The 25,427-nt window shown below is 39.8% G+C and overlaps 1 protein-coding gene across 2 annotated transcripts in view; it reads right to left on the bottom strand.

Annotated features, from left to right (window-relative positions):
* The window catches only part of LOC124271120, a 45,780-nt gene extending 21,311 nt beyond the window's left edge, over positions 1-24,469 (bottom strand). The window contains exons 1-7 of one of the 2 annotated variants that reach the window (XM_046706186.1): positions 24,416-24,469; positions 19,262-19,328; positions 17,235-17,537; positions 15,304-15,439; positions 13,345-13,370; positions 8,080-8,118; positions 6,573-6,614 (exon numbers count right to left, since the gene is read on the bottom strand). In XM_046706186.1, coding sequence (XP_046562142.1) covers positions 6,573-6,614; positions 8,080-8,118; positions 13,345-13,370; positions 15,304-15,439; positions 17,235-17,537; positions 19,262-19,310 — 595 coding nt within the window. In that variant the 5' untranslated portion in view covers positions 19,311-19,328; positions 24,416-24,469. The remainder of the gene's footprint in view (positions 1-6,572; positions 6,615-8,079; positions 8,119-13,344; positions 13,371-15,303; positions 15,440-17,234; positions 17,538-19,261; positions 19,329-24,415) is intronic. The other variant, XM_046706187.1, reaches the window with a different exon arrangement.
* Between the last annotated feature and the right edge of the window lie 958 nt (positions 24,470-25,427).

Here is a 25,427-nt window from a genome sequence, read left to right on the forward strand (position 1 = left end):
TGAACTGGCCCGGTTCAATCAATCGGCTGGTCACGCCATGCCCTGTGCATGGAAACTGCTTTCAATATTTGCTGTTTTGAACAATTCAGACCATTTTGACTTTGAATATTCAAATGTTTGCTGAAATTACATTGCCTAGAGTCCTGTGCCAGAAGGCGGTGGCTCATGGGCCAATCTGGTGATATGGATCTCTGAATTCTGAGTTTCTTGAGATTAATGTCATGGGCCGAACCAGCCTGACATTTATTCTTTTAGATTTCTTAGCTATTCATGTCTGTGTTTCTGGAGTATAGCCTCCCTGTAGCCCTGGTGTTGCAGTCTGGTTTCCACTGCAACATCGTCCATGTTGACACTCGATGGCGGGTGGGGGGCAGGGTTGCCGAACCTTATTATTTTACTATGGCTCAAAACACGCATTCTGGTTCGTCTAAAACAAATAAACGGAGACATCTTTCTTCTTCATCTGATGAGGAGGTATCCCCTTTATTGACTGAATCCTGGCCAAGATTTTTGGTTATTGCAACTGATGATGGGAGTCCATTAAATATCAATCCTTTTGCCGTCTCCAAGGGCATCCAAGGTGTCTGCGGAGAGGTAAAGAATGTCACGCGCCTCCGAAATGGTTCACTTTTGGTAGAATGTGTTCGGAGGCAGCAATCTGTCAATCTGCTGGGATTACAGCAGTTTGTGAATAAACAGGTTGTTGTCTCAGTGCATAAGACATTGAACACTTGCAGAGGTATTGTGAGAGACAGGTCCCGTTGTTTATCTGACATGGATGAAGACGAGATTGTGGCAGAGTTAAAGGACCAAGGTGTTACTACTGTGAAGCGTTTTACCAGGAAACAAGACTCAAACATTGTAAAAACAAATACATACCTATTCACGTTTGGTATGACACAGCTTCCGAAATCCATTAAGGCTGGATACTGTAACATCGGAGTGGAGGTATATGTACCAAATCCACTCCGGTGTTATAAGTGCCAAAAATTTGGACATGGTGCAAGGTCTTGCACAGGCAAATCTGTATGCTCTCGCTGCAGTGGAAGTCACGAGAGTAATGACTGCAGTGATACCATACAATGCGCTAACTGTGGTGGTAATCATCTGGCATCCTCCAAATCTTGCCCAAAGTTTGTTTATGAGGCCAAAGTTCTCAAAATCAAATGTACTAACAACATATCATACTTTGAAGCAAAGAAAGTAGTAAATGCAGAGTCTAAATCTTCTACAGGACCAACATACTCAGCCATAGTTTCTTCTCCTTCTCCGATACCTGTTTATAAATCTCAACCAGTTTCAACTGCATGCCAAACCGTTATATCTTGGGTGACTGATGATCAAATAACCTTGAATGACACTGATCTAACATCAAACGATTGTCAACGTTCATCAGCCTCCCAGACTGACGAAACGCAACCAGACAATATAAATTCAACTCAGGCAACACAGAGTGTTACCCAACTTTCAAAGAAAGAAAACAAAAGTTAAGGAAAAGAACAGAGCACTTCAGCATTTGAAAGATTCTCCTTCTTTGAGCCTCCTGTGGTGGTTCAAAATTCGTTTGAACCACTTGACATGGAGATTGCTTCTTCACACACAACGTGTAGGAGTGATGACTCCTTGCATTCTCGATCTCCAGTCAAACCACCATAAGCATTTTTTATGAACTTAATCCAATGGAATTGCAGGGGTCTTAGGAACAATTTTCAGGATCTACAATTATTATCGCAGGATTTTAAACCATCTGTGTTTAGTTTACAGGAGACATACCTGAAAAATACAGACAAATTTGAATTTCGTCAGTACAATTCATTCCATTCGTTTTCACCTCCAGGTGATAAAGCCACCGGCGGCGCTTCTATTTTGGTGAGGCAGGGTGTGATTCATAGCTCTGTCCCCCTTAAAAGTCCTCTTCAGGCGGTTGCTGTCCGTCTTTCGTTACAAATAACCTTCACTCTTTGTTCATTGTACATTTCTCCATCTTCAGCAGTCTGATCTTCAGGATCTATTCGACCAGCTTCCCAAGCCCTGTATCATCATGGGTGATCTTAATGGCCATAACCCTTTGTGGGGAAGTACTGATACTAACATTAAAGGGAAAATCCTCGAAGACTTCATTTCTAATAATGACCTGTGCATATTTAATGATGGATCAGCCACGTATTTACACCCTGGTACAGGAACATATTCTGCACTAGATCTATCACTCACAGACCCAAATATTTGTAACGAATTCGAATGGTCAGTTCATGATGACCTGTGTGGAAGTGACCATTTTCCCACAATACTTTCAGCTGTAAATCCAACTGATGATCCTCCTGCAACAAGGCGAAATTTTACTAAGGCAAACTGGTCATTATTTCAGACACTTTGTACTGACGAACTGAAATCTGACTTTTTTGTCAATGCTCTAGATCCTATTCAGTTGTTCTCGGATAGACTGAATCGAATAGCTGATGAAACTATTCCTAAGTCCTCTGCGACACCACACATTCGTAAACCATGGTTTACTGATGATTGCAAACAGGCCAGGAGGTGTAGGAAGAAGGCAGAGAAATACTTTCGCCGGCATCCTACAGTTCATAATTTAAATAATGTTAAAATCACTGGTGCCAAGGCTCGACGTGCTTTTAAACAGAATAAGCGTCAGTCTTGGCGACATTATGTTTCCAAGATAAACTCACGGACACCGATTTCAAAGGTGTGGAACATGATACAAAGGATAAAAGGTAAAGGTTCCAAATCTACTGTTCATCATCTGAAGGATGGTGATACTTTGTTAACTGATCAGACTGACATTGCAAATAAGCTTGGTGAAACTCTCGCCAAACATTCGTTTTCCTCCAATTATGTCCCTGAGTTTCAGAAACATCAGAAACGACAGGAGAAGAAAAGAATAACTTTTACATCAGACAATGGAGAAGACCACAATGAATTATTTTCAATGCATGAGTTACGTACTGCCCTTGAGCAAGCTCATGATACAGCAACAGGAGCTGATAATATACACTATCAGCTCTTGAAGCATTTACCGGAATCATGTTTGGAAACTCTTCTAACTATTTTTGACACAATATGGACTTCAGGGAATTTCCCACCTTCGTGGCGTAATGCCATTGTAGTCCCTATACCAAAGCCTGGCCGGGATCATACTGATCCGTCTAATTACAGACCAATCTCTTTAACGAGTTGCGTCTGCAAAACCATGGAACGAATAATAAATAATCGATTAACATGGTATCCTGAAACCAATAATCTCATAACAAATATTCAATGTGGTTTCAGGAAAAATCGTAGTACCATTGATCATTTAGTACGATTAGAATCCTTTCTCAAAAATGCAATAGTCAATAAACAACATGCAGTATCGCTATTCTTTGATCTCGAGAAAGCGTACGATACCACCTGGAAGCATGGCATTTTAAAGGATTTACATGATTTTGGTTTAAGGGTCGTTTACTCTCTTTTATATCACGGTTTTAAAAGACAGGCAATTTCAAGTCCGAGTGGGTTCAACCCTGTCTGACCATTACAATCAGGATCAGGGTGTCCCACAAGGCAGTATTTTGTCTGTAACTTTATTTAGCATTAAGATCAACAGTTTATCCAAGGTTTTAAACGATTCAATAGATGGATCACTTTTTGTGGATGATTTTAACATTTCTTGTCGCGGTAAGAATATGCATACTATTGAACGGCAACTGCAGTTGTGTTTAAATAAAATAAATAAATGGTGTCTTGAAAACGGCTTTAAATTTTCTAAATCAAAAACTAATTGTCTACACTTCTGTAGAAAATATAAGCCTCACAAAGACCCAGAACTGTTTTTAAATGGCACTCCGATCAAGGTTGTAAAAGAGGCCAAGTTCTTAGGTCTCATTTTCGACTCCCATTTAACTTTTCTTCCGCATATCAAATCTCTAAAAACTAAATGCCTGAAGGCACTCGATTTATTGAAAGTCGTGTCTAATTCAAGGTGGGGAGGGGATCAAGCTACGCTTCTACACCTTTACAGATCACTGGTCCGCTCGAAGCTTGATTATGGCTCCATCGTATATGGTGGAGCCTGCAAAAGCAACCTAAAACTACTGGATTCTGTCCATCACCAAGGCCTAAGACTTTGTCTTGGGTCTTTTAGAACATCTCCTGTTGACAGTCTTTATGTCGAGGCAGACGAACCTTCTCTTAACCAACGCCGTATAAAATTATCATTACAATATATTACAAAATTATATTCAAACGAGTCTAATCCTGCATTTCACTGTGTCTTTAATCCTCTTTATAAGGATTTGTATAACAAAAAATCGTCTCTTGTTCCTCCTCTTGGGCTCAGAATTAAGCCATTTATTGCTGCTGCCGGCATTGAGCTGGGAAATATAGCTCCTTCCCGTCTTCTTTCTTCTCCTCCTTGGCAATTGGTTAGGCCACAAGTCGACCTAACACTCACTAAATTTAAAAAATCAGAAACTAATGACTTACAATATAAACAAGAATCTAATCAATTAAAAAAGTAAATATAATACATATAAATCCTTATTTACAGATGGGTCCAAGGATGGTGGCGCGGTTGCTTGTGCCACTGTCATTGGGTCCAAAACAATATCTTCCAGATTACCCAATGACAGTTCAATTTTCACAGCAGAAGCAAACGCAATCCTAACAGCTCTCAAATATATAAATAGACACCCTAAGCATAAACAATACATCATCTTTTCTGAATCTCTGTCTTGCCTTCAGGCGATTAAAAATATTTCTTGTAAACATCCACTTTTAATAGAAATTATAGAATTATATAATGATCTTGCAACTGGCCAATACGACATCGTCCTCTGTTGGTTACCCAGCCACGTTGGTATTTCTGGGAATACGATGGCCGATCTTGCTGCAAAGGCAGCACTCAACAAATCTGTGACACCACTTCTTATTCCTTACTCTGATTACAAAGCAAGCATTAGAACCTACATCCGTGATCTGATGCAGAAGAAGTGGGACACCCAAGTAGGTATAAATAAATTACATGAAATAAAACCGTATATTGGTTACACCTACTTGGGTTGTCAGTCCAGATTTGAAGAGGTCATCATACGACGATGTCGTATTGGCCACACTAGATATACTCATGAGTACCTATTAAAAGGTGAGGATCCTCCGTTTTGTATCCCTTGTGATGAAAGAATCACGGTCAAGCATGTCCTGCTTGACTGTGTTGAATATTCCATCACAAGGGATATTTATTTCAAATCCCGAACTATGAAGGATCTTTTTAGTAATATAAGTTCTCATTTAATTATTGCCTTTTTAAAAAAATTAGACTTGCTTACTGATTTGTAAATAAATATATATTTTGTTATTGGTAGTTTAAATTAGTAACTGTTATTGTTAGTGGCTGTACCCTCAAAGGGGGTTGAAGTAGCGTAAAATTATTGTCCTCCCGAGAGGGTACGTAAGTCCCAAAACATTTAGTCAATTTAAGTGTACCAGGTTTTTAATCGTAGAATATGTGTACTTTTAATTTATGGCTAGGTTTCTCTTCTGTCGCCAATGGCTGAAGGGATGGTGTAAATCCAGCTAGGGTCCATGCAGGAAGCAAATGTACTATAAGTCCCCATGGTCCCTAGTATGGTGATCTACCTTCAGTTGTTGGTGATCAATAGCCTGTTTTTTATATTGTATCGTCGTGTATAGTTCAAATGTTTTAGATTTAGTTACTAGTTTTATATCTATATCTGTGATAATCTAGTTATTTTACTGTCCTTCGTCGGCAGAATTTTATAATTTCACTGAAATTGTTGATATATTTATAACTTGCTTTAGTCACGATATGGCTGAAATATTGCCGATGTGACTTAAAATCTTAACTCACTCACTCACTCACTATATTGCGTGTACATTGCATGCAAGAAGTTTGGGGGCAGTGGGGTAGCCTAGTGGTTAAAGCCTTCGCTCGTCACGCCTTAGACCAATGGCGTCCCCGCCGTGATACACCGATATTACAACTATGTCGTGACTGTCTGTGAACAAACGAATATCGACTCTGAAGCTGTGATTGGCCTGGTTGTTAATATTTCGTATTGTATTTTGTCTTCTACAGGTCAGGCAAAATATACATTTCCAAGTAGAAACTTTTATTGCATACTTTAAATATAATTATGATGGGGATGGGGGTATAGGGGGTACAGAGAGAGGGGGATAGCCGTTAAGTTTCATATCTGACATCATTACATAATACCATGCTCACATGTCCGCACATTTTGGTGAACATAAACATCCGTTAAGAAAAAGGCCACGAACCGTCCCTACTACCTCGACAATTAAAGTTAATTATTACATATCTAACTTCAAGCAGAGAGAACTCGGACTGTCCACGCTAAATGGTCAAGTATTTCCGACTTTGGTGATGCTGAGAGTGTTGCTGAGGGTGGTGTTTATTGTGGAATGTCGGATGCTGCTGCTACACTGCAATCGTTGGTGGAAAGTTTTATCCTTGAACGATGATGGATGTTGTAATATGGATGGAGCATCCTTGAAAGGAGATAGAAACATTTGTCAAAGTATCGCTATTGGCATACCTGGGAGTAATCTCTTCACAACGCCGTCGGGGTCAGGTGCACCTGAAGATCAGAAAGGAAATGATATGTAATGAATATTGATTCAGTATATTGCTGTTTATCTATGCCATGTTCATGTGTCTTAAATATTACAAAAACAAAATTAATTAGGGCTATCAATATATACTGACAAGTACAGGACTTCCGTCTATGATGTGTAAGGTTGCCGACCCTGATAAAATTATCAATTTCAGTGGCATCTTACGACAATAATATGTCACCGAATCAATCATGGAAATCCCACACATTTCTACTGAGAGACGTAAAGACACGCCGCGATGACAGATTAACAGAAGTGTAAGATACACTTGGAATTGGTATTGGTAACTCCATGAAATGGGTACAGAATACATGTACTAAATATTGTTGAAAGAAATACACACTTATGGTATAGTCAGAAATGTACAATTGACCCTGCTTTTAGGAGAGATTTCTTATGGATGTGGAAAGAGTATTATCACTTCTTTAAAAAGGATTTTAAAACATTGGGTACAGTATGTGAAGCCGATTTTTGGTGTCCCCTGCCGTGATATTGTGGGAATATTGTATTACTCTTGTGAGTGAGTGAGTGAGTTTAGTTTTACACCGCGCTCAGCAACATTCCAGCTATATGGCGGCGGAATGTAAACAATGGAGTCTGGACCAGGTAATCCAGTGATCATCAGCATGGGAATCGATCGGCGCAATTGGGATACGATGAGTCAGCAAGTCTGACCACCCAATCCCTTTACTTGCCTCTTGCGACAAGCATGGATTACTGAAGATCAATTCTAACCCGGATGTTCACGGGTCCATTCACTCAAGAAGTTTGGTGGCCATTTTTAATGTTTACTTTTCGTTCTTTCGTACAGTTGTCACGTCACGAATCTGCAAGAAGCGTTAGTAACATGTATCAACATCTCCTAGGGGACCATGATTGTTCGTTGTTTAACACCGCACTCAGCAATATTCCAGCTATGTTGTGAGGGTCTGGGAACAACTCATCGGGAGCTGTTATCGTATTGTATTTTGTCCCAAACACATTAGCAAACATATAACAATGTAATGAGAAACTTTGATTGTGACCTGGATTATGATTGTAATGAATTCATGTTCAAAAGCAATTAAGTGTAAACATGGAGATGGGGGATTCCATGCATAATATGGAAAATCATTGCTTAAAACCATCCTCACATGTTGTCGGCAGATATTGGTGAACAACTACATCCATTTAGATAAAGGCCACAAACCATCCCTACTACCTGGACACTGAGCAGAGAGAACTGCGACTGTCCACGTTAAATGGTCAAGTATTTCCGGCTTTGGTGATGCTGAGGGTGGTGGTTTTTGTGCAATGTCGGATGCTGCTGCTACACTGCAATCGTTGGTGGACAGCTTTATCCTTGAACGATGATGGATGTTGTAACATGGATGGAGCAGCTTTGAAAGGAGATAGATACATTTGTCAAAGAATCTTTGTTTGACCTACCTGGGGAAGATCGCTTCTCAACGTTGGTGTCAAGTGCTCCTGAAAGGGATTGAGATTTAAAGTGTACCGATTTAGCATATTCCGGTTTATCTATTCTATGTTTATGTGCCATGACTGCTCTGAAGCATACATAAACTAGAGTACTGCAACCACAAAATTAGGGCTGTCAATACGTACTGTCAAGGACTGGATTTCCGACCACGAGATCAGTGGGTAAATTGACAATGACAAATGTTTTTAAGGTCATGTGATCATGGCAATACATAAGCATGCACAAGAGAAACAGGTCGGTGATTTCACAAACAACAACCCACGCCATCGTCGTACCAAAGGAAGCAAATCGGTCGCATGATGAAATTATTATTGTTTACTTTATCTCTCATACAGTTGTCACATGACGAATCTGCAAGAAGCAATATTCCAGCTATGTCGTGACAATCTGTGAACAAATGAATATCGACCCTGAAGCTGTGATTGGACTGGTTGTGAACAGTTATGTTTCACATATGACATCATTTAATAAAACCATGCTCGCATGTCCGCAAATTGTGGTGAACAATAACATCCGTTAAGGAAAAGACCACGAATCGTCCCTACTACCTGGACAATGAAAGTTAAATATTACATATCTAACTTCAAGCAGGGAGACCTGGGACTGTTCACGTTAAATGGTCAAGTATTTCCGGCTTTGGTGATGCTGAGGGTGGTGTTTTATGTGCAATGTCGGATGCTGCTGCTGCTACATTGCAGTTGATGATGGAAAGTTTTATACTAGAACAATGATGTTTGTTGTAACCTGGATGGAGCAGCTTTGAATAAGAAATTTTAACTCTAAATTGTATATTTATATACTTATCCTATCTTACAACTTGCACTTCTCTCTCTTGCTTCGATGCTGAGTGGAGCGAATGAGAACTTTCCCTGCTGGCCTCCCTTGTCCATACGCCTGTGTTCCCTAGGCTGCTCTGTTTATAGGACAGGTCCCTAGTCCCTGGTTAAACGTGCAGCACGCTCCCCTATCTACCCACGTGACTACCTCAGAGTGATCGTTCTCTTCTTGGAGCCAATGACACTTAACTGCAACCGCCGTAATCTGAGTAGTGGGGAGGCTGGGCGGGCATCCATCCATACAATTTATAGTTACAATTTCAAAATTTTAAAACTTATCCTTTATCACGATTTGCACTTATCCCACGGTTGGACAGCGGGTAGCAGATTACCCTAGGTCAAAGCACATACAGTATACACTGTATAGGCTAAAGAAATTTTAGTACCTATACTAGTGATGGGTTCTCCTTAACCCCTTGGCTTACTAGGCGCGAACGCTCGTAAGGAGTGTGTGCTCCCGAGCGATGTGGTGTTCGGCCTCAACCCTTGCTTCGTCACGCTTTATCGGAGTATCCCGTAATTAAAGTCTAGCGACAAATAATCAGGCCTGTACCTGCTTCGAGACAACTCCCCAGACCCCATCTTGAAGAGGGGAAAAGGAAACTGAATCGGAAAACTCCCAAGTTTAACGTTCAGTACCAAAACACCACATGACTTCCACTCCTTACAACAGTGAGGTCACAATGGTGTGCTAAGGTACTTAGGAGCTAGAACGCCACAAAATCCAAGAGTAAGTCGGGAAGAACTAACTACACTGACGTTATTGCTCCGTGGAGTAGACGTCAGCAAGCGAGATTGTCGAACACTTCTACATCGCAAATACGAGAACTAACCGTTGTAGATCCGTATAGACACTAATTGCAATAACCCAATAAAACTGTGTGAAGAGTTCTAATCCCAGAAGAATCGAGAACAAAACTCAGAAGAACAATTCATAATTTTATTCAGTATGTACAGGAGATCGAGTGAATAGACGTGCACTATCCGGTTGTCCTGGCAACTGGTTATTTGCAACAAAGTCCCAAGGCAGTCCCAGAAAAAACTCTGCCATGTCGTTTCCATTCAGAATGGACACGATTCACATCAGGTGCATGATTTGTTTGAGTGGCATTCTAGAAGCTGGTGGTATAAGGGTGATAATACACTTGAAAACGGTATAAGAATCTATACCGAAACGTTGCCATTGTCAAATAAAGAAGTTGATCATCCATAAAATCTTGTCATCCTTATACCATCTGGTGCATGTAACTCCGAAATATGAGCTGCAGTAGCTAATGCTACTAAAAAAGAAAGTTTGAACGTTATTTGTTCGAACCCCTCATGTAGTGGCTCATGGTCACTGGATACCAAGTGAAGGAGGACAACTGACAAATCCCATACAGGAGGTCTGAACTTCCTAGAACAAACGAAGCAGATACTGGAGCTCAGGAGTAGTACACACCTTGAGTTCCCAGCAGTAGTGGCTAGAACCGAATTAATGGCAGCCAGATAGGTTGCCAATGCAGTGGTGAGAGTGATGCAGTATTGGGAGAATCAGTTCTCTTAATTACACAGTAATGTTAAAATTTCTTCCATTTATCGTCATACAACAATCGGGTCGATGTCCTATGCGCAGATGTTATAGCTGTAGCTACTCTATGAGAGTAACCCTTAGGTATCAGTGATTTCTGTAAATGCGCCAAACATGCAGATTGAGGGTTTGTGGTGACCTGTGGTACACGTCTGAATGTGGATGACGAAGTAGGACATTTCGGACAGGAAGCAGTACTGGATTCAGTTCTGCTAGCTTTTTAGGCCGACGAACCAGCTTCTCGCTGACCCTAAGGGCGCAGCCAAAAGTAGTGGATCTTGAGGAAAGGGAGGAAATGCATATGTGTTCAGGCTTCCCACGATATGGCTAATGCGTCGTGGTCCCACACCTGGGGGGCCGTGATTGGCGACATGAATCGCTGAAGCTGATGGTTGTACGGAGTGGCGAACAGATTTACATCTGGTTATGACAACGGGTACATCATCGATTGGAATATCAGAGGCAGCAACTTCCACTCCGTGGGTGACGAGTGTTTGGTACTTGACATTTCTCGCTCCGGGAATGTGTCAGGCTCTGGCCACTATGTTGAGCAAATTGATTAGATGATAAAATCGAAACGTCCACAGAAGCAGAGCTGCCGATCCTGTCGGACCCTGATGGTTTATCTACCATACTACCATTGAATTGTCTGATTGAATCAGTAGATGGGAGGATTGCCCAATGCGGATCGGTGATAATGACAGCGCTGTATTCCAATTCGTTGATATGAAAGCCCTTTCTCCTGATGACCAATGCTCGGCCACTTGAAGAAAGTGAACGCCCCAGTCCTCAAGAGATGCGTCGACGAACAGGTGTTGAGTCAGTGTAAATGGCACCATAAAGACTCCGTCCCGGATGTACGGGCACACAAACATCTTGTGCCGACGTCAACCACCCTAGTTACGGCTGCCACTGGCGAAGAGTTCTGGGTTGGGCCAGCACTAGTAGCACGGTGCACTGAATCTTGTCCCACCTGTCCTGGGGCACAAACATCATTACCTTCCAACACGACGAACGACGAGCAGTTAATATGGGTCGTCGAAAGTGGGATTGTGTTGGGTGATCGATCATGCTCTGTTGAAGTATAACGAGCTCTGTCTGCCAGCAAACGGGAGCAGGCACGTGTATATGCTCTAAAAGCGTCTTTGATAAGGGAGCACATTCCCGACAGTGCTTGCTCCAGGAACACAGGCCAATACAATCCACACATGGCAAGTGGGGATCCGAGGAAGAAAATATTGTTCAAACTGTGATTACTTTACTTAGGGTCAACTACCCATGATATATTTCTCACGTTAACTTGTAAGGAAAACTGAGAACTCTCACAATACGTCCAAACAGTGGTGCGACAAGTAGAATAATGATCACTCTGAGGTAGTCACATGGGTAGATAGGGGAGCGTGCTGCACGTTTAACCAGGGACTAGGGACCTGCCTATAGTTGGAGTCACCCTAGGGAACACAGGCGTATGGACAAGAGAGGCCTACAGGGAAAGCCTATAGTTGGAGTCACGTGCCCGTGAAGATGAAAAAGGAAATTAGATGTGATGTGTACCGATTCAGCATATTGATGTTTATCTATTCTATAGTCATGTGCCATAAATGCTCTGAAGCATAAACCAAAAAGAATGCAACCACAGACCTAGCCCTATCAATATGTATTATCAAGAACAAGATGTCCCACTGTAATTTTAGGGACACAATGACAATGACTAAATGTGCTTTAAAGAACATTTTATGGCAACCCACAAATACGAGGGTCTTTCACCTAGAAAATCATACAAATGGGCTCTTTTTATGTTTTATTTTCTATATACTATCTGCCAACCTTAAACAAACTTGTTTTGCTATGTTCCAGCTCCACGATCCCCATTTTGATTTTTTAACTTGATAGCCCCCAAAACTTTTGAGATGGATAGAGGTCCGCTAGAATCAAACTGAGATATGAAAGTGCATAAAAAAGCGATTTGAAGCTACAATCGCTTGTTTACTGAAATAACTTCTTTTAAAAACACTACCAACCCCCCTTTCAGATGACGTAATCATAAGGACAATACTTATTCTCATGTTTTCACTTATTCATACATGCTGCCAAGGGTTCAAACTAAATACTAAATGGTCACACATGTGTCAACTCTCAATATATTGTAAACACTGCCAGCATGAATAGCTAGACACAATGTTTTTAAAGACTAAAATGGGGGTGTCCTTAAAAACAACCCCTGGCTAAATGTAAGGAAGCAATCCAAATCTTTCAATCTTGATTATGACGGGCACTCATCCAATACTATACTGAACACATTTCATATGATATTTTCTTTGAGCATATCATTATCTAAGAGGTACCAAATGACAGATCATTTTTCATTTTCTGCATTTTCTTTAAGAAATATTATACCCCAATGTGTTGTGATGACTGATGTCTCGTTAACCACATTACCCACGTATGTGAAATTTTGGATATGGCTTTGCTAATAATTCCTTCCAAAAAAAATGGAAGCTTTTCAAACATTGGACATAAGGAATATAGTTATTGACTACGTTTTGATTGACAGTCGTAAATACGAAATCAACAAGAGAAACAGGTCGGTGATGTCAGAAACAACATCGCACGCCGTCTATCAAAGGAAGTAAATCAATCGCCTGATGACATATTTAACTTCAGTGGAATCTTCTCACACATTTCTACTGGGAGACGTGAGGACACACGGCAATGACAGAATAACAGAAGCTTCAGGCGCACTTGAAATGCTGATTGGAATTGGTATTGGTAACTCCATGAAACGAAGACAGAATATGTTTACTTACTTTTCTTCTTCTCCTTCTTTCTGCCCCTAAAAGTAGACACGAAATACAAGAGAAACAGTTATCCATAAGATTAATATTGGTAAATGTAAACACCTTCAGGACACGTCTTTGCCAACACGTCCGAGCCTCCAGATGACTTACATGGGGTTTATTACAACTCGTTCAGCTTTGAAGAAGACTAATTCGCAAAACTGCATCAGCTTCGACTCCATTATTTGTAACTGGGTAGCTTGCTACCCTCTTAAAGTCATGTTACTATGAATCATGCTTGGGGGCGGCCCTTGAGATTAATTCACATAATTATTCAGTTAACACATTTACATATCTTTAAAAAAATAGGCTGTGCGTGAAGAGTCCCCACCCCGGTGCTAGAGGGCAATCGTGACAGGCGATATTGGACATCGCTCACTTTCCAGTAGGAAGTAGTCAAGAATGCGCGTCAGGCGATCTAAAATAAGTCACGATTCACTTCCTATCATATCGAAGGTTATTTCAGAGACAGCAGACGGCAAGGCAGACAGAGGGCTGACCCAAACCAATCAACTCCACCAGCAGCACACCCGAGTGAGAGCCAGAAGCAGAGCCATTGAAGTCAACTGTACTCCCTCCTTAATAAAGCATCCTGCATCAACGATGCTGTGTTACGTCATTTCCTTGGTAGTATATATGTGACAGGGAATGTGTGAAACTAGGGATTTCATGTAATCCCTAAAAGAGTCAGTAATTTCATGAAATCCTTGATTTCACACATTACCTGTAGAATATACATCGATTGGGCTAGTAGGGAGTTTTTCTTCTATACATACTAAGGCAATTTAGCAAGACTAATGTCGAAAAGAGACACAATTATTGTGATTTATGGTTTTTTTTCATCGTCATTTTGAGGTCAGGGAGATTTGTACGAAAAATGACGTCAGGGCGAACCTGTGAGGTGCTCCTGTTGTTTGTGGTGTACAATCAATACATTGCCAACAAAGACATGTATTTAGTCTGAAATTTCGTGATGTATGAAAATAGACATGATATTATTTTTTAGAAAGAGCACTAGGTATCTCGGATTTGGACAGACCTGTAGTTTTGGACACTATCAATAACTCCTCTTGGCATCAACTGTGACATGTGCTTTTTCTCATCTTCCTAACTCCACCAACAACCAGTTACTCCAACCAAGACACACTTGACTCGCGAGGTGCATGTGACAAGAAACTTGACATCACGGTTTGTTAAAGGAAATTTGAATATAGTTTGAGTTGAGTTTTTCAGGTTGTTTCCATGTGACGTACCTCAAAATTGTAAAACTCTTAAAGATTTGCCATTTCGATGCGTCTCCACCAGCGCACAATGTCGTTGTCCCGTGCAAATCAGGCTAGAAATAGGTATTCAGCAACCCGTGCCAGTCAAAAAAGGTTTAACAGTTTTAAGACTGTCGCAGGACGTGCAGTGATCCATCGGAGGAACAACCCCCTTTGTATCTACGTCATGATAAATCATGTTTAATGAAAACCTACACTTCTGGACATTTTGTGCATTACTCATTCTTATTCGTATCAACTGTGACAACTGGTGTCACTAAACCTGACGATAACAGCCAAAGGATACTCTTACCAAGACACACAGATCACTCTTATCCTTGACACACAATTCACACTTACCCATGACTCACTAGACTTGGTCGTTCAAACTTGTCTTCATTGTAAGCGGGACTATGATTTGTAGTTGAGGTCTGTATTTTGTCACGATTAATGGGATCTGATTTAAGATGGTTGACATGACTGATGCAGACACCCTGACCCTGAGGTGTGTATCGATGTCCATGATATGAATCAATGGAATGTCTGGTTGATTGGCAATTATTATCTGATAGTGAATTCCTTACAGGCCACTATCATAAAGCTGGAATATTGTTAATTATCGCAATCAACAGTAAATGAACAAAAGAAGAAATTTGTTAGAACTCACCATATGAAGAAAATCACTGCGCCCACAAGGATGAGGATAAGGACAAGTACTGTTACAACAACTGGAATGACGACCTGGGAACTGCTTGTCGGTGCCACACCTGTGGTAACGGTTGTGTGACTGCTGTAGGTAGTACCTGCATAATGATAAACGCACACATGATAACGTGAACACACACTCAAAATCCTCGAAGTTTAATTTCTAACAGAAGATATGATAGCGGTTAATGTTATTCACACCTCTTACAAATAGTTTATACATGACACTCTGAACATATACTAGGCACATAAAGAAACTGTGCATACAAAAATTTAAAATCTAAATTTATCAAACCTGTGTAGACACATAAGGATTTAAACTCAGAGATTAGTGATATGTTTCCAACATGCATGCACGTGCCGCGTTCCTCGATGTCAGTGGTTTCGTCCTTGAGACGTGCAAGACGTTGTTGCACGTGCAGTCCGGGAAAGAGAAACAGAGCAAATGAATTCCACACAATACTGTCAGTTTGGAAAGCTCAACCCCTGCCCTTGCGATCGATCAAAAAATTAAACGGCTATTGAAACGCATAGCATGCCAAGGCTCAAGTCCGCACAACGACATGAGGCCATTGGGATGGTCCGTGGGGGAATGTCTCAACGACAAGTGGCTAAACATTTCCACTGCCACCGGAACACCATTTCTTCACTGGTGAGACGCTACCAGAACACAAATGACGCCATCGATCGGCCACGTTCGGGAAGTCCACGTGTAACAACGCCATCTTTTTAGACAGGACAGATGGATAAGGGTGACCTCGCCACAGGTTTCAGACTGCAGTGATGACTGCCCGGACCATCCCAGGACTTCGCCGTATCCACCCCAACACAGTTCGACAACGTTTACGTCATCACGGGATCAGACCACGACGTCCCGCCATACGGCCTATCCTGACACAACGTCATCGACAAGCTCGCCGAATGTGGTGCCGAAATCATGTCCGCAGACCCTTGTTGTGGTGGAGCAATGTTGTTTTTACAGATGAGTCCAGGTTTAACATTTCCCATAGTGATGGACGTCAACGTGCCTATAGACGCGTGGGAGAACGTTATGCACAGGCCTGTGTCTTGGCGAGGAATCGCTTTGGTGGTGGTTCCGTGATGATTTGGGGTGGAATATCAGCACGCAAAAGAACTCCTTTGGTGATTGTTCAGGGCAACTTAACTGGTGTGGGCTACAGGGATCAGATTCTTCGACCTGTGGCGATTCCTTTTCTGCAACGTCATGGCCCGGGGTTAACATTCCAACAGGACAATGCCCACCCTCATACGGAAGGGTTGCTATGGATTTCTTGCAACACCACAACGTTGACTTACTGTCTTGGCCTGCAAATTCACCGGATCTCTCCCCGATAGAACATGTTTAGGACGAGATTGATCGACATCTAGGCCGTCTTCCTCATCCGCCAGATAACGTCCTTGACCTTGCAACAGAGCTTGAGAGAATCTGGCGTGACATCCCACAAGCCTTCCTTGCACGTTTGATAGGCTCTATGCGTCGTCGATGCACTGCTGTTCTCAATGCCGATGGTGGACATACCCGTTATTGAGCTTGTGACATGGTCGTTTGGCCCTGTCCCGCTTGTGGACTCGTGACGTCATTGTGATTGACATTTCAGTTGAAATTCTCCCGACTTGTTATGGTCTCATGATCCCTCCAATACAGTTTATATGTACCTTTGACATTGTTATCGTCCTTATCAACTGGGATAATATTTTGACAATGCACAGTTTCTTTATGTGCCTAGTTTAGTACTTCTATTAAAATACAGTAAAGCTTTTGGGTTAAATGTATTAAGATGATATTACAAATGAAATTTTGAACTTGCCATCGTTCGCATTATACGTTCATTGTCCTCTTATCGTATATTAATATAATTAAACGTCTTTAACCTTGATGCACGACAGTAGTCTGTTGGTAAGTCTCACAGAAGTCGCCGATGTGATTTTCTATACAGCCCAAAACGCAGTGTCCATTTTGCTGGATACAGGTGTGTTCTTTGCAATTTCTGCTGCACTGTTGATCACACCGGTCACCGTACACTCCCGCATTGCATCCTTCGAAACATTTTCCAGTTTCCTTGTGACAGCGCACTTCGTTATTTCGAAAAGCTTTACAGCCTTGAGAACAGTTTCGACTACAACCATCTCCATACTTTCCAGATTCGCACTCCTCTCTACCATGTATAGTCAAACCTGAAACACATCATAGGTGATCCACATTTCAAGTTTTGTCATAGCACATATGCCATACCCATTTAGACACATGCTTTAATGTAAGGACAATTACGCCAAAAGTCTGAACGTAAAAGAATTCGGTGTGAAACCATCAACAAACGATGAAATGTTTAAAAATTAAGAATGTGATATAAAGATGAACGAATTTTACAAATTAATGCAGTAGAATTGTAAAATGTATAGTTAGCATGTAGACAACAGCTCTACAGGGAACTACAACCCTATGGACTTTCCACTATATCATGACCAAGATAGTTGTCAATTGTGTCGCATCTTTACTTCTCAAGTTACACGAAAACCAGCAATTGCGTGGAGATCGCAATGAAGGGGATGTTAGCATCTCAGTCTTTATTGATATAATCACTTCTTTTATATGCTGGCTTTGAATTGCACTGCTACTTTATTTCGAACCTCAACCGTAATGCATTTGTAGTGATTTGTAAACTTAGTTAACTTTGGAAAACACATTTGTTGGTTTCACATAGAGTTTTTTTACAAACTGATATCCATTTAACTAGAATTAGTTTTGATTTGGGAAACATGTAACTATGTCTTGAATTCCACCATTAAAGGCCACCCTTGCCAAAAGGCTACATTGATGAACTTTTATGGGGAACAGAGCTGAAGTATCAACATCTAATTTAGGTTATGAAATTAGAAATGAACAAACGTTAGTGGTACCCACTAGATTTAATAGATTAGTTGTGACATCCTATGATGTCATACATTTAATCTGTGTATGTACAACCTACATGTAGATGTTGTGTGTAGTATTCTGTATGCACCTTATAATGCAGTTAGAATGCAGTAAGAATACTTAGAATGCAGTAAGAATACTTAGAATGCAGTTAGAATGCACATCAAATGCTGTTCGATCTTTTTCCACTTCGAATGTACCTCGAAAGTTTTGAACATGTTGCATTCGGAATGAAGTAAGAAGTTTTAGAATGCATCTCGAATTTCCGTGCATCTCCAGGAATATTCATTCCAACAGCATTCGGGCTCATTCCGCCTCAAGTGTGAAGGGCGTATTAAACTGATAATTAAATATAATTGTGTTCAATTATCGAATCCCCGATTTGTGCTCCTATGGTCGTGACAATGTTTTTGTCTTAACCTGAAACGTATAAATACCAAAGGAACATAACAAATCTCCTGAAAATTGTCTGCATTGAGAACACGGCATTGAAAAGGAGAAAAAATATACGTTTTCAACATTCAGGTGCAGTCATAACAATTGTTTCTCTGATCTTTATATCTAAGTCAAGTTGCGCTTTGCGAGAGAAAACTGTCTTTGAAGTAACCACACAAACAGCATTATACCTTTAGAATGATACCACCTTTAATGTGCTGCTTAATTTTCAAAGTCATATTTCCATACTAGATACTATAATTACAAACACAGTTAAACCTACTGACCACTGGCTTTTGTTTTCTTCTGATTGTACAACTGTGACAAGAACATGCACACATGAACTGTATGCTTTATTTTACATTTACCACAGAACATGCGGAATATTGTTTTATTACTTACAGTTATGGTTACGATTTGTCGTCTAATTTACACCCGTTTGGATAAGATGGTTGTGCAGATATATATTGTGTGTGCATTGGATCGTCTCATCTGCTGCAATTAGGGTGACGTGAAAGAAATACGCATTCAAACATTCAAAGTTACTTACAGCATAAAGATACTATTGTTCCAAAAATCCAATAACTCAGCAATGACATTTCCTTTTAGCAGATGACCTGTAAATAAATGAAATGTATTCATTATTGAAACACACAACTGAGATGTACTTCACGAAATTAGCCGTGAGATGGATAACTCGAAGGACATAAAATGTCGTTGAAAAAGGAGTTGACGGATCGTCTGTTTGTTCAGAGTGGATTGTCCCTTGGCAATCAAGGTCAGTGTCTTCCACTCTGAATAAGAAGGGTTGAAGGAGCAAAGGACTAAAGAAATCGCCCTGAAATATATGTCTTCTATTTAGAATTTGAGAGCCTGGCTCTTCAAAGGTCCACCAGTTTCTGAACCAACAACTTATCCGTGCAACCCCGACATCACTTTCTCTTTAGATTACGTGGGGGTGGTCTGAAGGAGACGACATTAATATGTTGAATAGAATACATTTCACCTACAAAGTCTTGGTCGGTTAGTCAGAATCGGACCAGCTTTTGACTGAACATGAAATGACTATTTCAATAATGTGATAAACTATGAGATAGGTTTACTGTGTATATATGTGGACAACTCGGACACCCGTTTGACACAAGTTTAACGTAAATCTCGTACGGTTTCAGAAAGAAACGATAAGTAAATATTCAACCGTTTTGTGACAACACATCTGGCGAATCATTAGACATAACTGTTCTGTCCATATACAAAATCCATGACCAAGAAAATCCACTATGTATGTGTGTGCATGTGCAGTTAATGAAAAATATGAATCACTTTCTTAAAGTTATGAAGTCATTTATACTTATGCGATTCAATGAAACCTCTGTTCACAATCTTATCTATACACATTACAATATTGATCATTACACACCATTGAGACTACGTACATATTTCATTTTCTACCTCGTCTAATGGTTAAAAATACAGTGCTCTGAAAGTGCCAGTTTCTGATGTAAATATTGTTAAAAAATGTTCAAAGTATAAACATAGCTTATCACAATGATATACGTATCACGCAATATTTAACAAGGCAAAATGTACATAATGAAGTTAGATTTATGAAACAATATCTAAAAGATAGACAAAATATACGTCAAAATATTGAAACTGAAAGCAGCTGAATAGTATGAACTTTGATAATTATATTCAAATTTACCAAATCATTGTATTGTACCATCATATTTTTAGCCCGACATATATTTCCTCTCAACCTTAGTCAATGGCGGTTTGTTGATGTTTACTTTCAGATGTGACTTGAAGAGCAGCTTGTTTGTCAACACATACTGTCCCGCTTCCGCTTCAGTGACGAGATTTGATCAAATTTTAGAACTTGTGTTTGAAACAGAAATCACAAAGACAAAACTAACCACGATGAAATATAGTTTTCATATTTTTTTCTTAACATGTTTCTGTGCTATGAAGCCTAAGGGATAAATCCACCGGCGTCGTGTTGGTATTTCCCACCAGGAAATCAAATGGCTTGTGTGTGGCTCAGTGCACGAACATAGCAAGTCAATGGAACGAGCGTCAAAAGAGGCATAATGACAAAGTGTCACTCTGAACTTGGGAAGCGATCGATACCTACTTTCGTTTTACAGTCTTTAATATTAACCACATGAATATAACGTCGTTGTCATGGATCTTGATTTTTATGGATGAGGGGAATCCGGTCAGACATATGCTGCAGCTAGGTGTAAACTATACATAATGCAATAGGCGTCACATAAACGGGCTTCGCGAAATGTGATTTTGTAAACTCTACAGTATGGGGGGGACACTTCCGCGTTCGCGATAGCTAAGATACATAGCGTTCACTGACATGAACGCTATGCAGCACCTCCATAGGCCGCAATGGTGGAAATCCTTTGTCGCACTTTCGCGCACTCGTTACGATTTTTGCGCACGAAAAACTTATATGAATTACTTCTTTGTACTTATACCTACACGTGCGCCCTATTTTCGTTATCAAAATATCCAAAAATATATATTTACAAGCCATCAAACATCTCAGTCGATCGCTCACATATGAGCGGGGCCATTTTGAATCACGTGACCTGTGACGCGAAGGGGATATCCCTCCCAAAAATAGTAACACACGTGTACCACACCTCGTTGCTTGTTGACAACACATTTTCATACATTTAAGGCAATTAAAACGATTGTATGGAGATTTTCGTTTCCAATCTAGACTGACTGACCACCCCCTGCTTTTTCAACAGCTGTTTTCAAAGGATTTGCTGGTGAGTTTTCAATGCTTCATATATAATATAAGATTATTGCTGTCACCTTCACAGTTCCATGGGTGTCTCTGTACTACTCATGAATATTTGCCTACAAAACACAGTTTACTAATTAAATTTAGGACTTAAATAATTAATGAGTTCACGAATTATTATCTATAAATTTCATGTATACCCAAAAAACCTTAAATATTTCTCAGTTTACAACTCTCCTACCTTGAATAAAATTTTAAATGTTTCCATGTTGTATTAGGTCTCAAGCACCAGCTACAAACCTTGCCAAAATCATCTTTTCATTTCCATATTAGCAAACCAAGTGGCCAAAAAGTGTTATTTGTCATCATTAATTATAAACAAAAACTAAAATAAGGAGATACATCAATAAATCAATTGTTGGATAAGGGGATCATTCAAATTACAGCACAATGCCAAATATCATACTTAAACTCTTGTGCATACACCATTGGACAGAAGGCTTTTATTTGTTAGGTCAACTGAAGAAAATTCATTTGCAAACGTTACAGTACCTCTTATCTTTTGACAGCAAACACAGCAGGCTTTCCAAATTATCAATGAAGAGTTAGTTTAGAAAGTCTGCTTTTCAAGGTGCAATTAGATGTTTATTGAGAACATTAACAATGATAAGGATATGAACATGTGCATGAAGTTTATTCTTTGAAGGTATAAGTTTAAACTCATGTTAAATTAAAGTGATAATTAATAATTAACATTGATATGCACTTTATTTACTGGTATTCAAGGTTGAAAATTGAGAGAAGAAACCATGGATGACACTGTCTGTGCCCATTGCAAGGGCAAGTTGAAGACAAAACAAAGGGATGGAAGAGATATAGTTGCAGCTTAGTATTTGACGACATGTCTATTTTTTTGTGAAACTCACTGCTATAACTTATCAAAACAAGAGTCATCAAAAGATGACAAATCCCCCCAGGCTCCAGAAATTTGAAAGAACAAATCATCTGACAGTTACTGATAGTCCAACTTGATTTTTTTTTTACTTGGTGCAAATTGTTCCATGGAAATCATGAAAAATATAAATACTAAAACTTTGAAATAACAAAAGGCACCACTTCAAGATCTGTCTCATATATCTGCTACATTTGTTGAAAGATAATGAAAGGTTTTCGATTTTTGCTCAGGAAAAGAAGCCCACCCCTACGTTTTGAGACTAAGTCCAAATCGTTTCCATGGAACCGAGAAAAATAAAAAAATGTCAAAAATCTGCAAATAGCCAGGGCACCACTTAAGGTTCTGATTGATATATATACCAATTTGTGGTGAAAAATATTGAACAGTTTTACAGTTCTGCTCCTGAAAAGAACACTACCACCAATTTTAGTCAAAGTCGAAAATTGTTGCAATGGAAACACACACAAAAATATTTTATACAGAAATCCCAAACTACCAAAAAGGCACCAGTACACCACCAGATCTATCTATGTGCCACGTTTGGTGAAGAAATAGTGAGCGGTTTTGAAGTTCTGCTCCGGAAAAGACGAATGTGCACGGACGGACGGGCGGAGCGCATTTTAATGATTTGCATTTGGCTGTGTGCTGTAATTTGAATGATCCTTCCCCTTTTAACAATTGCTTTCAAGATGTATCCCCTTGTTTTAGGATTTGTTAATAATTCATGATGAAAAACACTGTCCCTTCATGTAATCAACATCTAATCTCCTATCCAAAGGAGGAAATAAATATGATGATGAAGATAGGAGAAATGTGAAATGAGAAATATTTAAGGTTATATGGTATAAATGAAATTTATAGATAATTGATTCGTGAACTCGTTAATTATTTAATTCCTAAATTCTAATAAGTCTTATTGGTAAACTGTGTTTTGTAGGCAAATATTCATGAGTAGTACAGTGACACCCATGGAACTGTGAAGGTGACAGCAATAATCTTATATTATATGTAAAGCATTGAAAACTCACCAGCAAATCCTTTGAAAACAGCTGTTGAAAAAGCAGGGGTGGTCAGTCAGTCTTGATTGGGAAACGAAAATCTCCATACAATCGTTTTAATTGCCTTAAATGTATGAACATGTGTTGTCAACAAGCAACGAGGTATGGTACACGTGTGTTACTATTTTTGGGAGGGATATCCCCTTCGCGTCACAGGTCACGTGATTCAAAATGGCCCCGCTCATATGTGAGCGATCGACTGAGATGTTTGATGGCTTGTAAATATATATTTTTGGATATTTTGATAACGAAAATAGGGCGCACGTGTAGGTATAAGTACAAAGAAGTAATTCATATAAGTTTTTCGTGCGCAAAAATCGTAACGAGTGCGCGAAAGTGCGACAAAGGATTTCTACCATTGCGGCCTATGGAGGTGCTGCATAGCGTTCATGTCAGTGAACGCTATGTATCTTAGCTACGTTCGCGATCGTGTTTCCCCTAAACATCCCAACCGACGTGTTTTATCGTAGACGTTTAGGAAGTATCGTTTGTGATTTGAAGAAAGAAACACAGGCATGAGTAGTCACTAATATGTTATTTTTGGAATTCAATCCGATTTTAACTTTTCAAAACATACACGAATTATCACTGCGAATTTGTAATGTGTGAAAAATGGCGACATTTCCGGTGTACCCAAAATACCCAGAGGTTAGTTTCAAAATCTTTGCTTTGCCAAAGGTGAGAGTCGGTGACACCCGAAAAAACCGGAAATATCCCTCAAAATTCAACATTGCAAAGTGTATTAATGTGAATGATATATGTAGTAGATGAGGGGCACATGTTCCCCTGGCAACAGGGGTTAAACACCTCGGAGGACAGAAATGTTTGAAGAGCTTCAAGCCAGTGGAGTACAACCCAGCTGTGATAAGTCATACAATTGTCGGTTTCGTCGGTTTTAAGATGAAAACATAGTGTAAAGCTGCTTACCGCTTTCTTCAACACAGACAGTTTCAGTTCGGGTCGGTAGCTTGTTGACTGCGGTTATTCAAGCCTGTCCTTCCCTCGTGTGTTACACCCGGCTTTGTGCGCACTCGCTGCAAAATCGATACGTGCAGCTAATGTATTTATAACCTGCCTTGCGACTGACGGGTATTGTATAACATAACAATGGATACTCGCTACACCATAACTATAGGTTTGTTTGTCGGTGTAGTGAGTTAAAATTTTACATGGCATCGGCAATATTACAGCCATATAGCTATGAAAACAGGATAATCATTATAAAATATCTGTCGATAAAGGGCAGTATAACCAACTAGACTATCACTAATCTATGTATTCAAAACTAGTAATTAAATCTAAAACAGTTTTACTATTGAGGACGATACAAGATAAAAACAGGCTATAGATCGCCAAAAACTGAAGGAAGATCACCATATCAGGGACCACGGGGACCTACAGTCCCTTTGCTACGTGCATGGACCCTCGTTGGATTTACACCATCCCTTCAGCCACTGGCGAATGTAAGCAAATCTAGACATAATATAAAATTACAAAAATACTACGTTTAAAAAATCTGGTAAGTATAAATTTGTCTTGAATGTTTTGTGTCTTACGTACCCCCACAGGAGGACAATGTTTGTCGGTGTAAGTATCAGAGCTACAGATAACTTTTTGGGTCATTGAGTTATGTACTCGCTTGTGGTCATCTCAATTGGGTATCCCAATTTTCCACTGAGTAACCAAATAAATTGTACCCACCCCATTTAAACGCAATTGGGTATTTTGTCCTTTTCCATTAATTGTGAAAAAGTTATAAAGTTTAAATGTTATTTATATTTGATCTGTAATATGAGAAACGAATAAGAAAGACTGTGAGATGCCTTGTTCGTGTGATGAAATAGAACCTCTCAATATACCTCAGTTAGTCTATCTATGCCACCTGTACGCTAGCTAATATTTGACATTTTTGTGTGCACGCATGTAAGATCTAATATAT

The sequence above is a fragment of the Haliotis rubra genome, unplaced genomic scaffold, assembly GCF_003918875.1.
Source record: "Haliotis rubra isolate DU_JTF1 unplaced genomic scaffold, ASM391887v1 Scf1574, whole genome shotgun sequence".
Taxonomy (NCBI): Eukaryota; Metazoa; Mollusca; class Gastropoda; order Lepetellida; family Haliotidae; genus Haliotis; species Haliotis rubra.